The sequence below is a fragment of the Rhinolophus sinicus genome, chromosome 1 (genome assembly GCF_057876585.1).
Source record: "Rhinolophus sinicus isolate RSI-liver-muscle chromosome 1, RSI-T2T, whole genome shotgun sequence".
NCBI classification, from domain to species: Eukaryota; Metazoa; Chordata; class Mammalia; order Chiroptera; family Rhinolophidae; genus Rhinolophus; species Rhinolophus sinicus.
Genome location: NC_142501.1, coordinates 165,444,439 through 165,468,148, shown reverse-complemented (window position 1 = coordinate 165,468,148; position 23,710 = coordinate 165,444,439). Strand labels below are relative to the sequence as shown.

The following is a 23,710-nucleotide window of genomic DNA, read 5'->3' as shown; positions in this document are numbered from 1 at the left end:
TAACCTGGCAAATGGAAGGCTGAATATCTCTTTAGCATTTTTGAGACCTAAGGCCAGCTGGCCAGTTCTTACTTTAAAACATGTTTTTGTTTTTTAATAGTTACATTATTTATTTATTTATTTATTTATTTATTTATTTATTTATTTATTTATTTATTTATTTATTTTTATTAGTTTCAGGTGTACATTTATACCCCTCACAAAGTAAAACACATTTTAAGACCCTTAAATGCCTTAGGAAGTGAATGAATTGTAGAAATCCTAACTAAATAAACAAGTCTTGGACCTTTGCACAATGTGTTGTTGCCCAGTTATGAATAAATCTTGCTGTCTCAGAAAACAAGGTTGTCAGGCAAATGTAACATGAAATAAATGCACTGAGATGAAATGCAGTGTCCACTTACTTAGATAGAAACACACTGGCCCCCTAGGCAGTGAAGACAACCCGGTGAGAGTTCTTTCCTCCAGTCCCACCCCTGACTTTCCCCACCCCCAACCCCACCCTGCTGATCACAACCCCCGGCTGCAACCACAGAGCGTGTTAGTGCTCCTGAGCCTTCTGAAGCCTCACCTGCGTTGCAGTCCTCAGCCATTAACCTTTGTGTGGTAAGAATTTTTGCAATACAGAATGCCTTTTCTGTGCTGTATACTTTTGTCCTTCTCTCTTATCCTCTTTCAAAAGAAACAAAACAAATTATTAAATAATAAACTATAAAGCCAGTAAAATCTTACCATGTAACTAACACAAGCCAAGGCAGAACTGAATGGTAGGTATTAATCTAGGTTAATCTTTTAAAAACCCACATGTGTGTAACCTGCAATTGTCTTTTTAATTAAATTGGGCAGCAGTGGTTCCTAAGAGGCTGTGTATCTTATGAACTTTTATTTAGAACGTGCCACTAAAAATACACTTTTTAATAGAAAAAAATGTTCGTAATCATTAAAGAAATCTTTGTATCACCATTAAGGCTGGCGTGTTTAAACGGAATATTCTAAATTCCTTCTTAATAAAAGTTTGTCTCTTATTTTGTAATTGGTTTCAAGATTTGCCTGTTGGAATGGGTTTTGCTAGTGGGAGGGGTGCACAATGTCTGTTTCAGTGATTCTGAGGTTTATTATTATTTTATTGTCAAAAGTTAATGAATCTGTTTTTATATAACAAAAACAATTTTTTGAAGTCATCACTATCTGGCCACTTGTTATCTTTCCTGATTTGTAGCCTTGTAATTATCGTCAATATTACCAAGGCAGCTCTCACTATTTTCACTGTTGAGGGAATGATTAGCTTTTCTCACTTGCTTGATTTAAACGAAGGAGGCAGGAGGGGGAAGAAGCTTTTTTTTCCTCTCCCTTTAACTTCCAGGTCCCTAAGGCAAACACGTTGGTTACAAGGAGGTAGGGTTGAAGGGTGGTATTTCTGATGTCTGGATATCTAGTCTAGAAACTCCAAAATTGTGTGTATGAGATTTACAGTTCGTATATTCATACATTTGTTCTTTTTTTTAAAAAAAAAAAAAAAAAAAAAACACCCATTGAACATCTACTATGTTCCAAGCACTGTGTTAGGATAAAAAAAATGAATGGCCAGCACCCGTGGAGCTCAGACTCTAGTAGAGGCGAGGGATCTGAAAACAGATGTCCTTAAAATATTAATGTAACCAGAACCAGACAGATGTCTTTAGAGGCCTTATGTGCATGTGTGTGCTACCCATCCACATCCCTCCATAAATAAATAAGTGTAAAGAAGTCCAATATCATTGTGGTTATTTCCCTCAAGGATTACCTTTATTTGTGGAAGGATGCTAAATATTTTTCCGAAGTTTTCTCTCTTTTAATTTACTTTATTGACCCAGCTTTATCGGTGCCTTATGGCTGTGCTTAGTTTGCCTCCTGAGAGGCAACCCTAAGAGCACTTGAATGCAGAGGAAACCGGAGACCTGAGCAGGCACTCCATGGTTAGCCATCATTTTTATTGAAAAATTGGCGCTTAACACTCACTGCATTGAAACTCACTTCAGCTTTGCTTGGGGAGTGAAAATGGAGACAAATGTGTATGAATTTACTGGCTGCCCCTCTTAGCTCATAAACCATGTTCTGGAAGAATCCATCTGGAAACTTTTGGGGAAAAGAAATATTTTGTAATTAAGTGTTTGTATAGGCTGCTACATTTTTCCTGAATTAAATTTGCCATCATTTAAGTGTTTCATGGCCACCAGATACTTGTATATTCACTGATGTTTTGAGACCCATCTATACCAACTAGAGCATTCACAAATGGTTTTGTTATCTTCTTATAAAATATTGGATGGGATTTGCTCAAGTTACAGATTAACTTGAGACTTTTAAGGTAACTTTTAAATTGGGACTTTTAAGGTAACGCAAAAGATTCATTCATTCAACATTCTGGAAGTTTTGATCATTGATTTTATGACTAAGGACCAGCACTATCTTAACCCTGTTTTTTTCCATCAAGAATACAAGTTGTTGACATTTGGGGGGGCGGGAGTGAGGGGGACTCATCCCCACACACACGCACAATAAAACAAAATTTAAAATCATTTGACACACTTGACTGCTTACCAAAAAAGTTAAAAATGAAAAATCAAGTTCCTTTAAGATGTTTTGTACCAAAGTGGATGCAGCCATTACCTGTATTGAATCACCAGGTAAGTGCTCTTCAGCCCTCATGATTCAAAGGAAGTTACTTCCAATTCAAATTTTAGTTGCAGCAAGATTTAAAATACAGTGCTGTACTTTATAGGTCTTCTGGTTCATTTAGCCAAGATACTAAACCTGAGACATCGACAGGACTGCTATACTGTCGATGTGACCAGATACCAGATATGCTCAGCATGGGTAGAGCCAAGCCTTCAAGTCCAGGGGCTGCTGAAACCTTTTGGGGTTCCTCTCTGCTGAGCTCCTATTGGAGACCAAGAGTTCCAAGAAAGATATGAAGAGAGAAGCAGGTAGAATGAAGGCAAGACATGAGTCTGGGGAAATAATTGCCTAAGTGAGAAACTTGTTTTTTGATCAGGGTTTTCAGGATATCTGCTAATAAATTGGGACTTTTAAGGTAATGCAAAAGATTCATTCACTCAACCAATAGTATTTCAATCTTTAATTCTGCAGACAGAAGTAAATTATAGGACGAGCCGGAAGAATGCAAATCAAACACTTTCTTAGAAAAAAAGACTCTTTCTGCTCCTTTATACCAACTCAAGAGACATGGTAGGGGTCTCAACTAATCAGATAATAATTGTGAGCTGGAGCACAATGGTGGGCTACCACTTCTAAAAGAGATGAATGCTTGCTCCCCAACTATAACAAAGAGCAAGAGAAACAGCCTTCTCTACACTGTAGGAGAAATGGTTTTATTGCCACATTTGGGAGTGTCCTCATGAAAACATAGTCCTGCACACAAATTATTTTTTTTTAATTAAAAGTAAATGGGAGGTTATACATCGCAGTTGTCAATAGAGATTAGGTCTATAGGGTGGATTTACTAGAGATTTTTATTTTGATATTTTTGTGATTTTTTTTTTTAGATTGTCTTCATGGATCACATTATTTTGGCTAAATTTTTAAAATTATACGTGTTTGGGGTGAAAATTTAGGTGATGAGGGAAACTATTTTTGTGTAAAAGACTTAAGACCCACTATTTCGATACTCAAATCATCATTTTGGATGGACTTCCTTTAGTAGTGATTCTTAACACTCACTGAACTTTGGAATCTCCTGAGAAGCATTAAAAATATTAATTCCAAGGCCACTAACCCCCTCCCACCAGACCAATAGATCAGAATCCAAATGGAACCAAGTGGTTGGTAGTTTTCCAAGGTGAACTGATTATATTATCTAAGGTTCCATACTGCAAGTCTTTTATCTCTATAGCATTGACCAGGAAGTTACATTACTTGAAATTAGACTTCATGTGTTTTCCTACATGCTTTTGTTGTCATAGTGAGTGCGTTTTGGTAACACCTGATATAAAGGTTTCTGGGCTCTACGGTATAGAACTTGGGACTTTGATCAGTCACATATAATTTATTCATTAGTGCCTGCGCAAGATGTACTGCTTAATAAAACACTACCAGCTTGTTTTAACTCGATCATTTAAATATCAATTGTAGCTTGTGTTGGCTAATTCCTTTTTCTAAACTTCCCCACTGGTCACCTGAGGAAAACGTAAGCTTTCCTTTAGCTTACCTCCATGTTGAATTAGGATAGCCATTAATTAGCTCACCTCCATGCTACTAGACTGGCCTTCTGTTCAGGTGTGTTGTCCTGGTTGCATCTTTTAATTTTTATAACAGTGAATTTGTTTTAGAAGTCTTTCGTTCTGCATATCTGTTCTTAGTATGTATACTAAGCAGCCCTAGTTGAGAATCTGAACTCAAGTTTTTGCCAAAGACTTACAATTCAGCCTCGCTGCTGTTCAATTCTTGTCAAACCCCAGCTGAAAATATTCATACAGGACTGTCAAAGAATGTGCATGCATGTGTTTCTCTGAATAATCTAAATAATCTGATCATTTAGCCTTGAATCATCCCAGATTATCCGAGAGGTAAGGACTTAGATGGGATCATTTGAGCTTCTCATAGGTTGTTTTCAGTGATTCTACTCAAGCCTTGTGCTTTAACTCTCTATTAGGAAAGAGGCTCAGGAAAGTCACTGTTCTGTTCATTACAGAGAAACTGTCAAAGGAAAGGCCTTGACCATTCCTTGTCACATATTGTCTCTTTTTTGGGGGCCTTGATGAGAAACTTCTTTGGTTCTCCATCTGTTTTTATTTTATGGACATGGTCAATCTCCTAAATGTGTGTGTTCCCTCTTTGCTTTGCCTGGTAGGAAATTCAGAGTCTAATTTGCAGCCCATGCCTAGCACTGTACAGGGAGCTGATGGCATGCTGTAAATTTGCTCCAGGCTGTAGTTTCCCTGTGCCTGATACCTTCATTTTTTCATTTTGTATCTTGTTACCATATAGGTAAGTCTGTAAACTGCTCAAATCTTCTTAAGAACAAGATGACAGAATGAATCAGAGTTTCTCAGCCTTGACACTTAATGGTGGGAATGGGCGGCAGGAGAGGAGAGTTGGGGGCAGGAGAAGAGTTGGGGGAGGCATCCTTAGCCTCTACCTACTAGAGGTCAATAGCAGTTCTCCTTCCCTCCCCAAACTCCGAGTTGTGACAACCAAAATGTCACCAGACATTGCCAGAGGTCTTCTGAGGGGAAAAATCACCTCTGATTAAAAATCTCTGGTATAAATGAATAAATAAATTGGTATTAAGCATGTAGGGGAAGAAAAGTTTTCTTTAACTTTCTTAGGGTCACTCCTAGGTCTGAAATTAAACTGACAAAGAGAGATTAAGGAGAGAAAAGCATAACAAATTTTATTGAATTTTTACATGTACACAGGAGCCTTCATAAGAGAATGAAAGACCCAAAGAAATAACAAGGGCAGGAAACTTTGAGACAAAGAAACAATATATTTGTGAAGAATTGACAAGACAAGGGGTTTGCTGCAGGGGTACTAAATGGTGAAGAAATAACAAGATTCGCTTATTCTCAGCCCTGAATTACCTGGCTTTGGCGACAGGGATGTCTCCCTTCTTCCTGGTGTAGGGAGGGTACCTTTCACAGAGAGATTTATTTACTCCTTTCGGGGAAGAAGGGGGAGGGGAAAGAGGTCAGAGTGACTTTTCCTGCCTCTGCTTTTTTCTCAGCATCCTTCAGCATAAGATATTCAATATGCCAGGGTGCCACAATTTGGAGTAGTATGTCCTAAACCCCTAGTACTTTCTAGGCTATGTGCAGGCCACCTTCGGGGAGGGACACAAAGATGATGAAGCCCGGTTACTGCCCCCAGAAAAAAACAGCCAACAAGTCAAAAAGAAAGCATGAAATATAAATACTTAGAATGCATATCTAAATCTCATATTTGAAGTTAGTACAGTCATGCGCCACAGACCATTTCAGTCAACAAGGGACCACATAGATGATGGTGGTCCTGTAAGATGATAGTGGAGCTGGAAAATTCCTGTTGCCTAGTGACGCCTAATGCATTGGGTAAAATTGTAGCACAACACATTATGAGTTTGTGATGATGCTGGTGTATAAACAAGCCTACTGGGCTGCCCGTCGTATAGAAGTATAGCACATACAATTACGTACAGTCCAGAATATTTGATAATGATGATAAATGACTCTTACTGGTTTATATATTGTTTACTATACTATACTTTTAATTATTATTTTAAAGTGTACTCTTTCTATCTATAAAACAAAAGTTGGCTATAAAGCAGTATGCTGTGTTATGTGAACGGCAGCCTCATACATCTGGTGTTTACTGTCTGTTGATGGCATCATTTTTCTTGTGCTTCATTTAATCTAGTGTTGTTTTGTACAGTGATGTTCTGTACAGGCTTGTAGCCTAGAAGCAGTAATAGGCTGTACCATATATCCTAGGTGTGTGGTTGGCTATACCATCTAGGTCTGTGTAAGTACACTCTATGATGTGCTCACAGCAACAAAATCACCTAATGACACATTTCTCAGAACGTGTCCCCATCATTAAGCAGCACGTGACTATAGATTCTTGTAGTTTTCTCACTAGTCCTGGGAAGAAGGAAGTGAAGATGGTATCATTGTCATTTAGAGAAAAGGCACAGAGGTTGCCAAGTATCAATGCTATGATTAGAGCCCAGTGTCCTAACCCAAGCCCAGTAGGCTTTCCACCACATAATAAAAACGTTGAGCAAGTTCAGAGAAGGGAGAGAGGCAAATCCAATTTGGAAGATAACGAATGGCTTCTTGGAGAAGGTGGCATTTGAGATGAGATGTTAACAGGTAGTTAGGGAAATGAGGCAGGAACTCACAGCAGGAACAGTGTAGAGGGAATGCCTGCAGAGTGCTGAGGAATCTGGCGACCAATAAGGGAAGAAAATGGTAATCAAAGGAATGGAAAAATAGGGTGGGTAATGTATAGAGCTTCTGAGGTCAAGCCTAAAGGGTTTGGGTGTGAAAAGGTAATCTTCCCCCAGAATCATATATATGCCTGACATCAGTTTAACAAATTATAAAATAAAGGTAGAAAAGAAGTTTAATGAATTGGGTCACCAGAAAAATTAGTGTTTGTAGAATGACAATGGAAAATATGAAAGGACCCAATTTATCATGCGCTTTTTATCTTCACCCTCACCCCAAATTAAACATTTTAGTGAGTCAAATGCTCTTTATTTGATGAAAGGAGGATTACTGAATTTTCCTGGTGTCAGAAAAATTCTCAGTCTTGCTCTATCAAAAATACAAATGTTTCTGAAAAGGCTTCTCATTTAAGCATTATCAGGCATGAGCACAATTTTTCACATGAGGTAAAATCTTTTTGGAGTGATGTTTTGTTTATAGAAATCATTTCACTTAAATTAGGGAATGCCATACCTTCAATGATGCATAATCATTTTTTAATTTCCTTATAACAGAGTTTTCATTGTTTTGACAAAAATTTCAGAAATCACATTGTAAGAGTGGAAAAATAATTTTCCCTCTACCCTTCTAGAATCTTGGTTGGGACCCCTGTAACCAAAAATAAATTAACAAGAGAAAACAAAAAGCAGAAGTTCATCAACACGTATACTTCATATACATAGGAAATACCCAGGGAAATAACTAACTCTCAGAGGTGGCTTAAAATTCAGGCTTGAATACCATTTTCACCTACAGGCAAAAGAGAGAAGGTGTTAAGGAGGCCAGCTGTGGGGATGTGACCAGGTAAACAAGAGTAAAGCTTTGTTATACAAATTTTATTCTGGTACTTTCTCCATTGATAAGAGTTTCTTGAGATTTAGAAGCAATGTGTTAGGTTTCATTCCCCTCAAGGACTACTTGTCAGGCCTTTTGTAAACACAACTTATGCATCTGCTGGGACACTGAATTAGACAACAGAGTCCCTCCCGATGCTCACATTTCATGATGTTGATGATATCTAAATCATGGTTTCTTACCTCAGCACTTTTGACATTCGGGGCTAGGAAATTCTTTGCTGTGGGGGCTGTTCTGTGTTTTGTAGGATATTGAGCAACAACGCTGGCCTCTACCCACTAGATCATAATAGCACCTCACCCTCAGTAGTGACAACCAAGAATGTCTCCAGATAGGGCCAAATGTCCCCAGGAGTTAAAATCATCTCTGGTTGAGAACAAGTTACCTAAATCTATATTGTGGAACTCTAGGGCAAGTGTCTGAGTAACTGATTTCAAGATACTAAAAATACACACACACACACACATACATACCTATGTAAGCAAACACACACATATAAGGAAAGCAAAGTTAGTCACAAACTGCGTAGCTTCCTGTAGTCCCATAATTTACCTGGGAAGGGACACTCTAGGAAAACGCTTACCTTTTATTCCTGAACAGGGTTTGCTCATTTCAGCTGGCCATTAACTATAATTCCTGACTGGTGGACTTCAGTGGGAAGAAGAATCAAAGGGCTTTGGGGTCCTATAGAACTAAATTCAAGTCCCAGCCCTGCCACTCTGTTATTTTGGACATGAGACTTATTTTCTGTTTCTTTCCCTCCTTCTGTAGTTTTGTAGAAGAACTACCCACATCTTACAATATCCAGGAGAGTGTAAAGGAGGTGAGGCTCAGGTGACGGTGGGGGAAAGGACAATATTGTGTTTCCCTCTGGGGCCAAGTACTGTCTTTTATTTAACTAATATTCATAGAGAACTTACCCTGTGCCAGGTGCCCCTCTAAGGGCTTTTCCAATGTTAACTCATTTAATCCTCCTGACCGTTATATAAGCTAAGTACTATTAATATCCCCATTTCACAGATGGGAAAGCTGAAGCACAGAGAGGTGGTCACTTGCTCAAGGTGATACCCTGGGAAAGTCCCTGGGAAAGCTAGGGTCTAGGGCCAAAGTCCATGATCTTAGCCACTAGGTAGTGCTATTTCGTCCATCTTTTGGTTCTATAACATTTCCTGTGAGGTACTTTCCATGTCTTTCCCTTGAAAAGCCTAGGAAGAAGACAAAGAGCCAACGCTCAGTCTTTGAGACAACCTTCATTTTCTCATTCGTAAATTAAAGAGGTTGGAGAGGAGATCATGATTTTTCCTTGACTCTGGCACTAAACTCTTTGCCTCAGTTTTCTTGTCTACAGTCAAGAGTCTTATCAGCCTCAATTCCCTGAGTGCTCTGAACTGCTGTGAATATTAAATAGATATCAATGTTAACTAGAAATCAAACATAAAATGCTTTGAAAAGTATAATGCTCTTTACAAGGTTAAGCTATTGTCATGTAGGCAACATACCATGCTCTGGTTTTTTCCATCAACTGTCTCTGGCACTTAGACTCTCTCGTGTATAATGGAGATTTGCAGTTTTCAAAATGTCTTCACATGACTGATCTTATCTGAGCCTCCTCAATACTAGCAATGACTAACACCCAAGCCTTCTGATTTCTAACCCGTTGGTTATCTTATCACCACACTCATTAGCCTTTGAAGTGCTATGCTCCTAGGCATTTTTCCGTAACATTAAATCAGGCATAGGCCCTGCTACTTAGCAACATTTAGTGTAAAATAGACACACCGGTGCATATGTCAGGTCATTGACATACAGGAAACACGGTGCTTAATAGACATTATCCAGTGACATGGTCTCATTACATTAATATAACAATCCAATGAGAAAAGTCATACTCATTTTAAAGCTGTCAAGGCTCAGAGAAGTTAGTTTACTTGTCCGAGGACACACAGAAGGTGGAAAATAGATTTGAACCCAGTTTCGTTTGTTTCCATGGTTCCTAATTATGATCTAGACTCTGGCTAGTCAAAGTGTGGGCCAGACATCTACAGCATTGGTACCACCTGGGAGCTTGTTGAAAAAAAGCAAATCTCAGTTCCCACTCTGGGCCTACTGAATCTGGGTCTGCATTCTAAAGGATACCAAGGTTATTCCTTGGTATCACATTAAAATTTAAGAACTATGTAGATCTATGTACAATATACAGAAGTACAAAATCTGTAAATAAACACATATACATCCATATACACATACATTGTAGTGTGCTTCTAAAATATACTTCTAAACATTTTGCTTTAAGAGAAAGGAATTAGGGATTTAAAGGCAAGTGGCATAAGTCCCTGTGTTAGATTACGAATTGAATTAATTAAAAGATACACAATACATACTAGGATTTGCATATATAGCAATTACAGCCTATGCTGTATTTGAACTTTTTTTTCATGAAATTTAAAATACATATTTATTTTCTAAAACTATCCATTGAAGGTGTCCAGAAGTATGTGGGAAAGCTCAGCCTGTGAACTAAGGATGTCTGCCACCAGTACTGGGCCTGGGGTAGCTCTGCAAAAAGCCAGGAGCAGAAAAGCCTGCTCCCACCTGCTGCTGGTTGTCGCTTGCCAGTTGCCAATGAAGCCTCATGTGGTACAGAGTTGCGTGAGGTGGGGTTACAGTGAGTCAGCAGGTTGGAGCTGTGGAACTCACCAGACCAATCTGATTCAGGTTTGGCCATAAGTGTAGGGGGCGGGCTCAACACAGGAAAGATGGCGCCCACCTGCCAGCTGCTTGGGAGGACAACCCCACACAGGGAAAATGCCGACTGTCTTGCAGATTGCACCCCACGGCCACACACCTCAGTCTGCCCTCTATGTGCCTCTCATGCCCCCTTAGTTACCATCCCTCTGCCAGAGCCCAAGGTGAGTGCCTGCGAGTGTGTGTGGGGGCCCTTTAAGAGGATGCCTGGGTTTCCGACAGCCTTCTGTCCCACTCGGATGGTCAGAATCCCCACTGTTTTTCATAGCCAGATGCTGTGAAGGCTCCTCTTCCTGGCACCAGTACTCCTGGCTGGGGAGCCTGGCGTGAGGCTGGGATTTCTTGTTCCTCAATGGGGAAACTCTGTGCCGAGATAGCACTCCCAATTTTCTTCCACCACATGGAGGTTTGGGGCCGGCCCATTTCATGTCTCCTCTTACCAGTCTCAACGTGGCTTCTTTTTTATATGATTAGTTATAAAACTACTGACTGTTCTCCAGGTTGATAATTCTATAATTTAGCTGTAATTTTGATGTGTTCATGGGATGCACACATTTATCTACTCTGCCACCTTGGATAGTTCAATATATCAGAACTTCTTATCCTTGAAACTTAACTGGTATTTTCATATCAAACCAGCAAATTTTATCCTACTCCAAACTACTCAGCACAACAAGTATATGTGTCCAGTGCTATACACAGTTATGAAGCACTGGAAGACTGTTTAAGACACAATCTTTGCCCTGGAGTAATTTTCAGCTTTGGGGTCTCTTGAAAAGAACTATACTGATGGTTGCCAGGGGTGAGTGAAAAAGGGAAAAAGATTAAGAAGTACAAATTGGTTGTTACACAATAGTCATGGGGATGTAGGATATAGCATAAGGAATGTAGTCAGTAATATTGTAATAACTATGTTGTCAGATGGGTACTAGATTTATCGAGGTGATAAATGAGAGGGATGTTGGGGGCAGGATGAAAAAAGTGAAGGGATTAAAAAATACAAATTGGTAATTACCAAATAGTCATGGGGAAGTAAAGTAAAGCACAGGGAATATAATCAATGATATGGCAATAACTATGTATAGTGCCAGGTGGTACTAGACTAGTCAGGGGGAATCATTTCTCAAATTATACGAATGTCTAACCACTATGCAGTATATTTGAAATTAATATAAAATAATATTGAATGTCAACTGTAATTGACAAATTGAAAAGTGGGAATGTGAAGGGGAATAATAAATAGATAGATAGATAGATAAATACATTTTTGAAAAAAGAACTTTAGCATGGTTTTCCATTTTGATATATTGGCTAAACTGATTGTGATTGGCTGTACTGATTTTTTTCCCCTAAAGCATTGTTTTTATAAAAGAAGTAATTTTCTTTTAAGAATGCATCTTTACAGGTAAATTTTTATTTAATGGTACACACACACACACACACACACACACAGCAGCAGCCTCAGCAGCAGCTATCTGTATATTTTTACGATACTGATTTTCCCAGTATATTTATAAAAGATAATGGATAATTCATCCTTGAGGTTGGAGGTATATCCATAACATTCAGAACTGAACAACACATTATCCATGCAATTTATTCTTATTTGTACCTATTTCTCAGATAATAGATAGAGTTCACATTATGCGTCAACTCTGATCAAATGGTAGTAGCATCCTATGCACTGTCTTCTCTAGGATTCTAAAATATGTCCAGAGGAGATAGATCCTACATAATGAGATCTATTAGATATATCATAAGTAAGATAGATCCCACATTCTGATATCAATTAGCAATGTCTGCTGTGGGTGTAGGAAGGCACTGTTGATGAACACCTGGCCACCCATTGCCATCCCTACACTTCAACCCTTCCTTCTGCTACAAAAAGCTTATGTCTCGCCTGTTCCTCATGCATTCCTCAGTCTTTCTTTACCCTAGGCATTTTCTCACACTATTTCCATGCTTAGAATGTTCTACTTTTCTGTGCCCAGATAAGAATCTCATGACCTCCAATCAGACTTCCTCAACTTTTCCAGAATCGATGATAATTCTAGTTCTGCTAGTTTGGAAAAAAAAAAAAAAAAAAGAAAGAAAGCAAAAAACATGTTCCCAGAGCATATGCTTGAGCTTCTCCAGTTCAGAACCTAGACACAGATGTTTCCCCTACAATGCCCAGGAGGCCAAGAAGATTCTTCTTAATATGACTGTTTTTATTGAAATTAAATACTACCACTTCCTTTTTGGGTTACACCTGTCCTTCTGGGGCTGTGCAAATGTCTCTGCAGTTTTAGGTCTTTTACTACCGGAAATTCCTACCTAATGGGCTCTCATCTTAGTTTCTCCTCCTTATTCAAATTTCTGTTAAACACTCCCTCTGTCTTTATAACTACACCCAACACAAAACGAAGCCAGTCTTGCTGGATATACAGATTTTCAATGAACTATGCTTTTCTCTTCTTATCCTACTTTGGTTTGGTTCTCAGAGAAATCAGTGCCTGGGAAGGGAATTGAAAAAAAATAAAATTTAGATTAAAAAAAAAGTCAGATTAGGCAATAATACTGTTGTGGTCCCCTTTACCACTCTCACTTTTTTTTCTTTTTGTCAATCCCTTTCCCTTAAGAAGCACTTGGGCACTTACTAAACATATCGATTCCTCAATGCCTTTCCAGGCCTATTAAATCTAAATCTAGGGATGTGTCATTCTTAATAAGCCCCTCAGGTGATTCTTAACCACACTAAAGTTTGAAGAATAAAAGGAACATTTGTTCATTACAAGCAGGTTTTCTATTTTAAAAAGTTATACCACAAATATTAGGTAGCAATATGACAGTGGTTTTCTAAGACAAAATGTCTATAGAGAGAAACCAGTGAGAAATATCTGGTATGTAGAATATTTTAATTAATAAGACCCCATTGTAACCAGAACTACAAAATACTCCTATATCAAAACTAAAAAGTGTGTGCCTTATCCTGCACAAGTTTAAATTCGCTTGATTAGGCAAGACAATACTACCCATTCCCATGATTTTTAATCATCCCTTCTCTGCTAATTAATTCTTTCAACAACAATATTCTATTGCATGTCTCCTGTGTGCCAGGCACTGTCATAGGATTCCCTGGTAGACCTTTTACTATTTTAGTCTGTCAGTTAATATTCTCTTCTCCATCACATAGGCATATGTCTTCCTGCATTACAAGCAAAGCCATCATTACCTTCCCAATTAAGTGGTGAGGTAGTTAAATATTTACCTACACTTTCCAGTTATAAACATGATTCCTGGTGTGATTTGACCACAATTGTATTATTATAAGCCTTCTCAATCTGGGCAGTTTTCCCTCTGCGTCATAACACAAGTTCTTGATAAAAAGTACTAGAGGCATCTTTCTAGGGCAGTTCAAAGTGCCTTGGCTTTTATTATCTCAGAGAACTCTGTCCCTCTCTGTGGGTACTCAACTGTTGGTGGGAATCAACTGATAATAGCAGAACCAACGCAGAAGAGGAGGACCATGGCACAGTGAAAAGCTAAGAAGAGGGATTAGGAAGGACTAAGAAAGTAAGATAGCATGTAAACAGTGGTCACCAAAGCTGGCTGTATCAGAATTAGCTCTTAAAAATTTTACACACTGATAATATCCAAAATTTATAAAACACTCATTCAACTCAACACCAATAAACAAACAGCCCAATTTAAAAATGAGCAGAGAACATGTTCTCTAAAGAAGACATACAGACAGCCAACAGACGTATGAAAAAATGTTCAATCTCACTAATCATTAGAGAAATGCAAAGAAAAACCACAATGAGATACCACCTCACTCTGGTCATAATGGCGATCATCAATAAATCAACAAACAAGAGCTGGCGAGGCTGGAGAAAAGGGAACCCTGGTGCACTGTTGGTGGGATTGCAGATTGGTACAGCCACTATGCAAATCAGTATGGAGGTATCTCAAGAAACTGGAAATGGAACTACCTTATGACCCAGCAATTCCACTCTTAGGTATCCAGAGAAATCCAAGACACTAATTCGAAAAAATACGTGCACCCCTATGTTTATTGCAGTGCTATTTACAATAGCCAAAGCTTGGAAACAAATGCCCATTAGTAGATGACTGGATTAAGAAACTGTGGTACATTTATACAATGGAGTATTACTTGGCTATAAAGAAGAATGAAATCTTACCATTTGTAGCGATATAGATAGACCTAGAGAACACTATGCTAAATGAAATAAGGCAGTCAGAGAAAGACAAATACCATAAGGTCTCACTTATATGTGGAATCTAAAGAACTGAATAAATGAGCAATATAAACAGAAATAATCTCAGAGATATAGAGGAAAAAGTGATGGTTGCTATATGGGAAGGGAGTGGGGATGAGGGAAAAGGAGAAGGGATTAGACAGCATAAATTGGTAACTACAATGTTGCCAAGGGGATATGAAAGATAGTTTGGAGAATATAATCAATAATGTTGTAAAGATTTTGTAGGGTGTCAGATGGTCACATGTCTAATTAGGGAGACCACTTCATGGGCGGTGTAGATGCTTGACCACTGCATGTACACCTGAAGATGAAGCTGAATAATGTTGTATGTCAACTATAATTTTATATATATATATATATATATAGTCACAGGATATGGAGTGCAGCATAGGAAATAGAGTCAATGGAATTGTAATAGATATGTAAGATGTCAGAGGGGCAATAGATTGGGGGAGGGGAGTTATCACTTTGTGAGGGGTGAAATGTCTAACTATTACATTGTTTTGTACACCTGAAACTAATAATAATAATAAACAAAATGTGCGCACCCAGAGTCCACCCCAGGCTACTAAATCAGAAGCAAGAATCTGTCTTTTTAACCACTTAGGATGAAGCGAGTGCACAGCAAGGATAAGGAAAACTGATGGAATCTTTGACTGGGGCCTTCCTTGGCGACATAGTGGAGGAAAACCGAAGGCAGCAAAGTAGCAAGATAATGTGGGGCAAGGAGTTGCCTTGCAATTGGTCAAAGGAAGTGTTAGCAGTGAGCAGGGACCAAGACTACAGAGCACAGTGTTAAGTTTTAACACTGGTAATTGTGAAACGCAATGCATTTCCTCTCTTGGGAGTTCTGACTGGATAGGAGCTCATGAGACTTCCCTTGAGCACTGGATGAAATATGAAAAGTATAAGTGCCAATTTGTTTGAGGGACACTATTTTTTGTGCTTTTGCAACCACTGGGACCTTCAAGCCTCTTTTTTCAGATTCTGACCTGACACCTTCACAAAAGGACTGAATGGCTTTTTGTTTGTTTGTCTGTTTGTTTCAGTAAACTAGGTCTTCTATTAAAACTTTGTACTGTCAGGATACGAATGTTGGCATTAGCTAGAAGCATCTGTTTTAATAACAATTTTATGGAGAAGTAAAGAACTCTATCTCACAGAGTCCTCTTAAGGAGCAATTAAGATAATGTCCATGGAATAGCTTTGTAAAAATAGGTTATTAAATAGAAACACTTCAAAGGCAAAATAGACATTGTTCAGGATGATTGTTTTGAAAATAGAAAAAAGAAATCATCTTGCTGGTCAGTGAAAGAGGTAATAAACCACAGAAAAACCTAAGAAAGGAACCTTCACCCCTTTCCTTTATGTATGTAATTCCCAAATATCGACGACAACAGTCTGGAAATGCTATGCTAAGGTAATGGCATGTGAGCCCCCCTAATCAGGAGAGGTGTGATGAAACGTCTTCTCTACTGGTATCTCCATTATAGCCAACCAATACAGTTAAGTGTTTAGGACTTTTCTGGTTTTGTTTTCACAGGCAGTGCCCTTTTGAACTTATCCTTAAAAATGAATCCAGTTGTTACCCAGCCAGGATATGGCATGGGAGGTGCTGTGATGACTAGTGACTGGCAAACTGGTGCATTTGACTGCTGCAGTGACATGGGGATTTGTAAGTACACATAGTAATTGCTTTCTCCTTGACTACTAGTAATAATGCAGATTGCTAACATAATAAATGTTTATTTCTCCTCTCATTGATGTCCATGTTTTACTCTCTAACTCAGAAGTCACAAGCTAGAAGCCCATGGGCAGATTTAGCCACGGGCTGTATTTTGTTTGTTCTGTACATAATGAGCCCTCTTGGTGTCATAATTTTAATGTAGTGGGAAACACCTAAACATCAGATTTCACATAAAAATCTAGCTTTCCAATCTAGATTTCCAGCTTCTCTTGAAAATTTGGAAAATCGGGAAAGATGAGCCCTCATTCTCACGTGGCAGAGGTCAACTGTTGCTGAGTATTAGCCAACCCCATTAAAAAGGATATTCACGCTGCAGTTTGCCATATTTATGGGTCATCCTCTTATCCTTTCAGTTCTTTACTTTCTGACTGAGGTCAATAATAGGGCTCGGGACCAGCCCGGTGGCTCAGGCAGTTGGAGCTCCATGCTCCTAACTGCAAAGGCTGCCGGTTTGATTCCCACATGGGCCAGTGGGCTCTCAACCACAAGGTTGCCAGTTCAACTCCTGCAAGGGATGGTGGGCTGCGCCCCCTGCAACTAGCAACGGCAACTGGACCTGGAGCTGAGCTGTGCCCTCCACAACTAAGACTAAAAGGACAACAACTTGACTTGGAAAAAAATCCTGGATATATACACTGTTCCCCAATAAAGTCCTGTTCCCCTTCCCCAATAAAATCTAAAAAAAAAATCATAATAATAATAGGGCTCTACCCTTTGCCTGAAAGACCATCTAGAATCATTCCCTTTTGCTTTTTTTTGTTAGGTTGGTGCAAAAATAATTGCGGTTTTTGCAATTATTTTTAACCTTGTAAAACGCAATTACTTTGGCAACGACCTAATACATTTTGGCCCCAATAATTTCCCCACTCAGCATTTTCTGACCCTAAACACCCTCCCATAGTTTTCAGAGGGCTTCTCAGACATCCCGATGCCACAAATTTCCTGTACAAGAATGACTCAAATGTAATCTAGGGCAGGAAAAAAAAATAATTTGGACATGCTCAGATTGACACGGCAGACACTTTTACAATTAAATCTGACCTGATATAATGACATGCAAATTTTTCCCAACTCCTGGACAGAAGCAAGACATAAAGAGCCAGATGAACACATTGTTTTCTCAGAGGGTCCATTAAGGCCATTTCCTGAGTTAGCATCTATTTGAAAGCGGTGTGATTTAGTGGAAACGATGATGACGACTTTGAGTACGACTAATTCCTCTGTGTGGTTTCACCCTCACTCAGGCCTTTGTGGAACTTTCTTTCCCCTGTGCCTTTCATGTCAGATTGCCTCTGACATGAACGAATGCTGCCTGTGTGGAGCAAGTGTCGCCATGAGGACCAAGTATCGAACCCGATACGGCATCCCGGTGAGTCACCCAAGTATCTATTGGGAGGTGGTAGCTCAGACACCCAAAGGCTTCTCTTTAGTCTGACTGGATCTCCATAATTGCCCTCCTCACCTTCATGGTTTGACCTAGTCTTTACTACCATCGTGATTTTAAAGTGATTCACAGGGGCTGTGTGGCTATCTATATTTTGGAATATGTTAGTAATGAAATCTTCTATTGATCCAATAGATGTAACTAAAAAAGTTGCTGGAGGTGAGTAGGTGAGGGGTAGAAGTCGGCACAGGGCCCTTAGCTTCTCCTGGTTTTATTCAGAGTCAGATAGGACCTGCAAATCTGTAGGGTGTGTGATAGTGTCTCTGAAAGTCTTGGGTAAAAATGGGTGTGTAGTGGTTCCCCATAAAGCTGGCATGTTTGCTTCACTGGTAACTCATAAGCTAGTGTTCATTAAAAAGGGACTATTGAGCGCTTAGAACCTTGTTAAGTCATAAGCTGGCATTCATTCATTCAGTAGGGATTTATCAAACACATAGAACATGCCAATCACTATTGCAGATACTAAAGACACATCAGTGAGCAAAGGAAATCACGAAAGGCATGTCCCTTCTTTGTTTAAAAGATTTCAGTGGTTTTCCAACTCACTCAGAGTAAAATATAATGGTCTGCTAGGTTCTCGCTAATGCTCTGACATCATTTTCTTCTATACCCCACCCCCCCACTCTATTCCTGCCCCCTACCTGTTGTTTTTGGAACATTCCAGGTAAGCTCTACTTCAAGGCCTTGGCTCTAGCTCTTTCCTCTGCCTGGACCTTCCCCAGATGGGTCATCCTCTCATCCTTTCAGTTCTTTACTTTCTGACTGAGGTCTTTCCTGATTACCTTATCTAAAATCAGAACCTTCAGCACTCTTCCTCTTCCTTGCTTTATTTTTCTCTGTAGCACTTATCACCATCCTTTTAGGTTTCCTTCTTTCCTCTGCAGGAAAGAGGGAGAAAGAAAGGAAGCAACTGCTGATTGAACTACTATGTGCTGGGATATGATTTTGACATATATTTGCTCATTTACTATGTACAAACTCTTTGTGATTCCAGGATTGTCACCTCTACTTTATAGATATGGAAATCAGGGATGAGACAGGCTTAAGGTCACAGAACATGGACTTGCTGGAAACTGGGCTAAGGTTTATTCTGACTGACTCCAAAGGTCCAGTTTTTCCCACTTTATCATCCTGCCTTCCTGAGTATGTCTTCAACCATGTACCGCATTCATTTATTTGCTCAGTCAGTGATTCTGTAAATAGTGCTCATTACAGACTTCTTTTTTAACCAGTAACGTCCTGGTCCTATTTAACTAAACAGAGTGGTGAATGTAGAATGCAGAATCTTTATTTCTGGCACCCATTTCCTGAGAAGCTAGTCCATTCAAGGCATTTATGTCCCTTATTAACTTCAGCATGATATAAACCTGTAGTTTATTTTCTCTCTGAAAAAGGAATGTTTTTACTTCTCCATCATCTCTATATCTATACTATGAAAGAGACTTAGAATCAAGGTGTGTCTTCTATTGGTTTTTCTAGGTTACTTAGCAAATAATAGTGAGATTTTTTCCTCTTTAAAAACTACCTGAGGTAAAAGACAGACATAGACATGCTGGAACAGAAAAGCAAAGTGAGAATATTTTCTTCTTTGGGGCATATTATATGTATTCAATACATGTTGATTTAGTGAAGGTTTAAAAGAGTTTTAAAAAGTAAATAATGAATGAAAGAGTGAAAAACAAGAGTACTATGAGGAAAGATTAAAGGAATTTGGATTGTTTATCAGGGAAAAAGAGAAGGCTACGAGACTGAATTGTCTTTATACTGAATATCCGTGCCTCCACCTAATGAGGGTCACAACATTATAAGATTTTTAACATTGCTACTCATTTGCCCACTCTTTGCCCCACATATTTACTCTGTTAGATGAAAATCAAAATCACTGTAGCAATAACATTTTCATGAAAAATAAATCACTCAGAATCTCAACACTGAGGAGCTCCTAACCCTTATAAACAGAATCTACCAGTTCCTTTTCTCTCTTTCCCTTTCTCTCTCTCCTCACACTGTAGATTGGGAATTACATTTACCCAACACTTAAAAAAATTAGTGCTGTCAAAAAAATGGAGTTTCAAAATTATTTCAATCCATCAAGACTCACAGTCATGGCACCTGGTTGTCAGACTAGATCCCCTTGGATCACCCAATGCCTCCTGCTCAGAGCAGGATTCCCTTCAAGAGCATCTCTACCAGAGGATCTGAGAACCCTGCTGGACCGTTCCAGGGACAGGGCCCTCAAAACTTTGCAAAGTAGCCCATTTCATGACTTTTCCAAACACCATTCTCTTCTTTCTTCTTTTTCCCATAATTTGTATATCCCTCTCTTACTCTGGACCTCCTCCCTTGCAAAACATGAGAGACGCTAATGAAAATGGCTAGAGGGATACAAGGTGAAGCCTGGTCTGGCACTACTCACAAACTATAGACAAATTGATGCATTGCACAGCTGGCTTTAAAGGGAACCATTCCAGGACAGATGATAGAGGACTGGGGCTACACTCGTAACCTGCAGATGAAATGATGTATCATGAAAAGGGCACTGGCTTGAGAAAAGAAAGACCAAGGGCTGTCACCAATGTGTTATGTGATCTTAGCAAGTCATTTAACGTCTCTGGGTAATCAGAAAAATGAAGATAATGTTCAAGAACTCTCGTGATAAACAAGTGACATAAAATGAATGTCTTAAAGAGATTTGAAAAGTTATACAAATGCCAGGTATTGTGTGACTAGATTTATAGGCTACATGTTGATTCATTTGTCTTTTTTTAACAGGGATCTATTTGCAATGATTTCTTACTGCTGTCGTGTTTCCCTCAATGCGCCCTTTGTCAACTCAAACGAGATATTCAGAGAAGAAAAGAAATGAATACTTTCTAAAAGATGCTTGGTATGTTGGTGGAAATTCTTTGATTTATGAATATCAAAACAAATTCTCAAGACATCTTTTATTTCTTTGGTACTCCCTCACAGATACATAAGATATCCCTTAACAAACGAAGGACAAATGATTTTTAATTGCCAGCCTACACTAAGCAGTTGGTAGTCAACCTCCCAGAACCTGGGTTCAAAGGGCAAAGACTGGCTGAATAGGAAAGAATTCTGTGATTTTTTTTTTTTTTAAGATGTCTGCCACAGCAGGAGTGTCCATTTGATGTACCAAATAAACATGTCACGTATCAACCATGCCCATCTTAAGTACACCATGTTTAAGGTAGTAGAGATAGGCGTATGACTTTCCCTAAGCCTAGATCTCAGGTCCACCACTACCATCAGTAACCAACTGAGATGTCATACAAAGTGTGACTGTGTAATCACACAGTCACTGTGTGACTGTGTAGTTATATGTTCTTAATCAACACCACAATATTAAAATAATTAATTCTCCAAAGTGGTGGAAAGTTATTTTAGTCTCTATAAATTAAGTATGGAGAATTCACCCAGTTATCCAAAACTCCAAAACCCCCACTATGAAAAATTACTGACTTTTTGGTGACTATATTATCAAAGTCATTATCAAAGACTATTTTAATTTTCTCAGATTTTTCTGTTTGTCTTAGGCCATAGAACAAGTCGTTCAATCTCTTCCTGCCAATCCCCATGGAACTTATAATCAAAAGTTTGCTTTCACATGGAAATGGCTATTCTTTGTAAAACTCCTATCTCCCAAAAGGTTTTTGAGAGTGTTTGATCAGGAGGGTGTATTAATGTGTATGATTGGTTGACATTAATGTAATCTGTCTCTCTCATATGCAGCGCAAAATAATGTCCTCTTAATGAATCATGCTTCAGTATGTTGCACTTTTAGTACTATTTTAGTACTATTTTAGTATTTGTCTTCTGCTTGTTTCAAATGGTTTCCCTCAATAACTGAAGTACTTAACTCACTTTCAAGCAAAGTCAAGGTAGGGAGCTTTCTTATCAGTCTTTTTCCGCCTTATACCCTATTTCCTAAGAATTGATTACTATCCCTCTTCCCAAGCAGTGATGCTTCTTTAAAGGCCTATGTTACCAACTGGACTCAGAATTTTATGCCAAAGTAGCCCTGAGAGAATTACCATGTGGCAGTTGACTAGTCTAGTCATTCAATCAGTTGAAAAGATTGTTTTGGGTTTCTACCTTTTGGATACTTTCACCTTCTCGTTTTTGATGATTCATTGTCATTTTGTAATGGAAGTTAACTCTGGCAATCTATAGAACGTTCTGTTGTTTCATACAACCAACTAGTAATAGTGTCTGACACATAGTAGGCACTTAATAAATATTGTAGATGAATAAATGAATGCAACTTTCAAGCAAGGAAGCATAATTAGGTCCCTAATCTATGAGACTCATCCGAATCTTAACTGGTGATCATGACTCCTCCTAAAAGATTGTACTGAACCAGGGGACATTATTTGATGTAGATTTTAAATATGCAGCAATTTGGCAGTAGGTGAAGGTGGACTGGAAGTTTTGGTATTTGGAACAAGATAACGTAAAAAAAGATGGAACTGATAAGTCCCAATTCTTTTATTCATTTATTCTTTCTTTTCTTCTTTTTTTTCTTTCTTTCTTTTTTTTATTCCTACAGGTAAAATTCACTTTGTGGTGAAAGAAAATGCTGGAATGAAACACAGCTTTTATTAAATGCTATCTCATCTCAAATCTTAGAAATTCAACTAATCATCTGGTTTCACACGGCTTCAAAATATTTCAATTTGCAGTTTATTTTGAAAAATATTTCCAGTCCTGTTCTCTAAAATGACTGCCATTAAAGCAATTAATTTCCTCAATAATTTTTATGTCTTTAAATACTGCTTCATGGGAAATTACAATATTCTTCTTTTAAAAATGAACCCAAGGTTGTCTAAATGTCAACGTTGAATGATGGGTAGATGGAGATTCTCTATTCTATTTTTCTACCTTTATGTATGTTTGAAAATGTCCAGAATAAAAGATTTTTTAAAGTGTTACCAAATAAAAAGTTTTTATTACTTTGGATTTTCCCTCCACTGGGAGGCCAGGTGTTACCCTAGGGGGTCCCTCACCCCAGGAAGTGTGGTTGCCTACCTTTGGGAGTCTGAATGGCATTTGGCACCTCTTTTTTATTGTTGGGGAATATTGGGGAACATTGTGTTTCTACAGGGCCCATCAGCTCCAAGTCACCGTTCTTCAATCTAGTTGTGGAGGGTGCAGCTCAGCTCCAAGTCCAGTCGTCATTTTCAATCTTAGTTGCAGGGGCGCAGCCCACCATCCTATGTGGGAATTGAACCAGCAACCTTGTTGTTGAGAGCTCGCACTCTAACCAACTGAGCCATTCGGCCGCCCCAACATTTAGCACTTCTTTACAGCCTCATAAAGTAAATCCACTCCAGAAACTATGTGCTGAGCAATACAGAGTTTACTGTAGATTGTATAGTCAAAAGGGGATTTCTGTCATAAGCCTAATTCAAATTCCCATTGGACATTTCTGTCCTCCCCAAAGTCATCTCTTGCAGCAAGTCAGCCACAGGACCTCCACACACTTTTCTCTCTGCACTGCCCCTCATCCCAGGTTAATGTGGCATTTTATTGTTTTTTTAATCAAGATGTAATTAACAACAGCAACAAAGATGTAATTAACAATATATTCATTTTAAGTGTACCACATGATGATTTTATATATGTGATTTTATATTATATAGGATTTATATATAAAAATGATTATCAC

The 23,710-nt window shown here is 38.7% G+C and overlaps 1 protein-coding gene across 1 annotated transcript; it reads left to right on the top strand.

Annotated features, from left to right (window-relative positions):
• The first annotated feature begins 469 nt into the window (after positions 1–469).
• On the top strand, positions 470–22,984 carry PLAC8 (placenta associated 8). Its single transcript, XM_019731251.3, has 5 exons — positions 470–606; positions 16,374–16,505; positions 17,822–17,946; positions 20,794–20,908; positions 22,592–22,984. Exons 2-4 carry the CDS (start codon positions 16,403–16,405, stop codon positions 20,896–20,898), a joined length of 333 nt encoding a protein of 110 aa, XP_019586810.2. The 5' UTR covers positions 470–606; positions 16,374–16,402; the 3' UTR covers positions 20,899–20,908; positions 22,592–22,984.
• Positions 22,985–23,710: the final 726 nt, after the last annotated feature.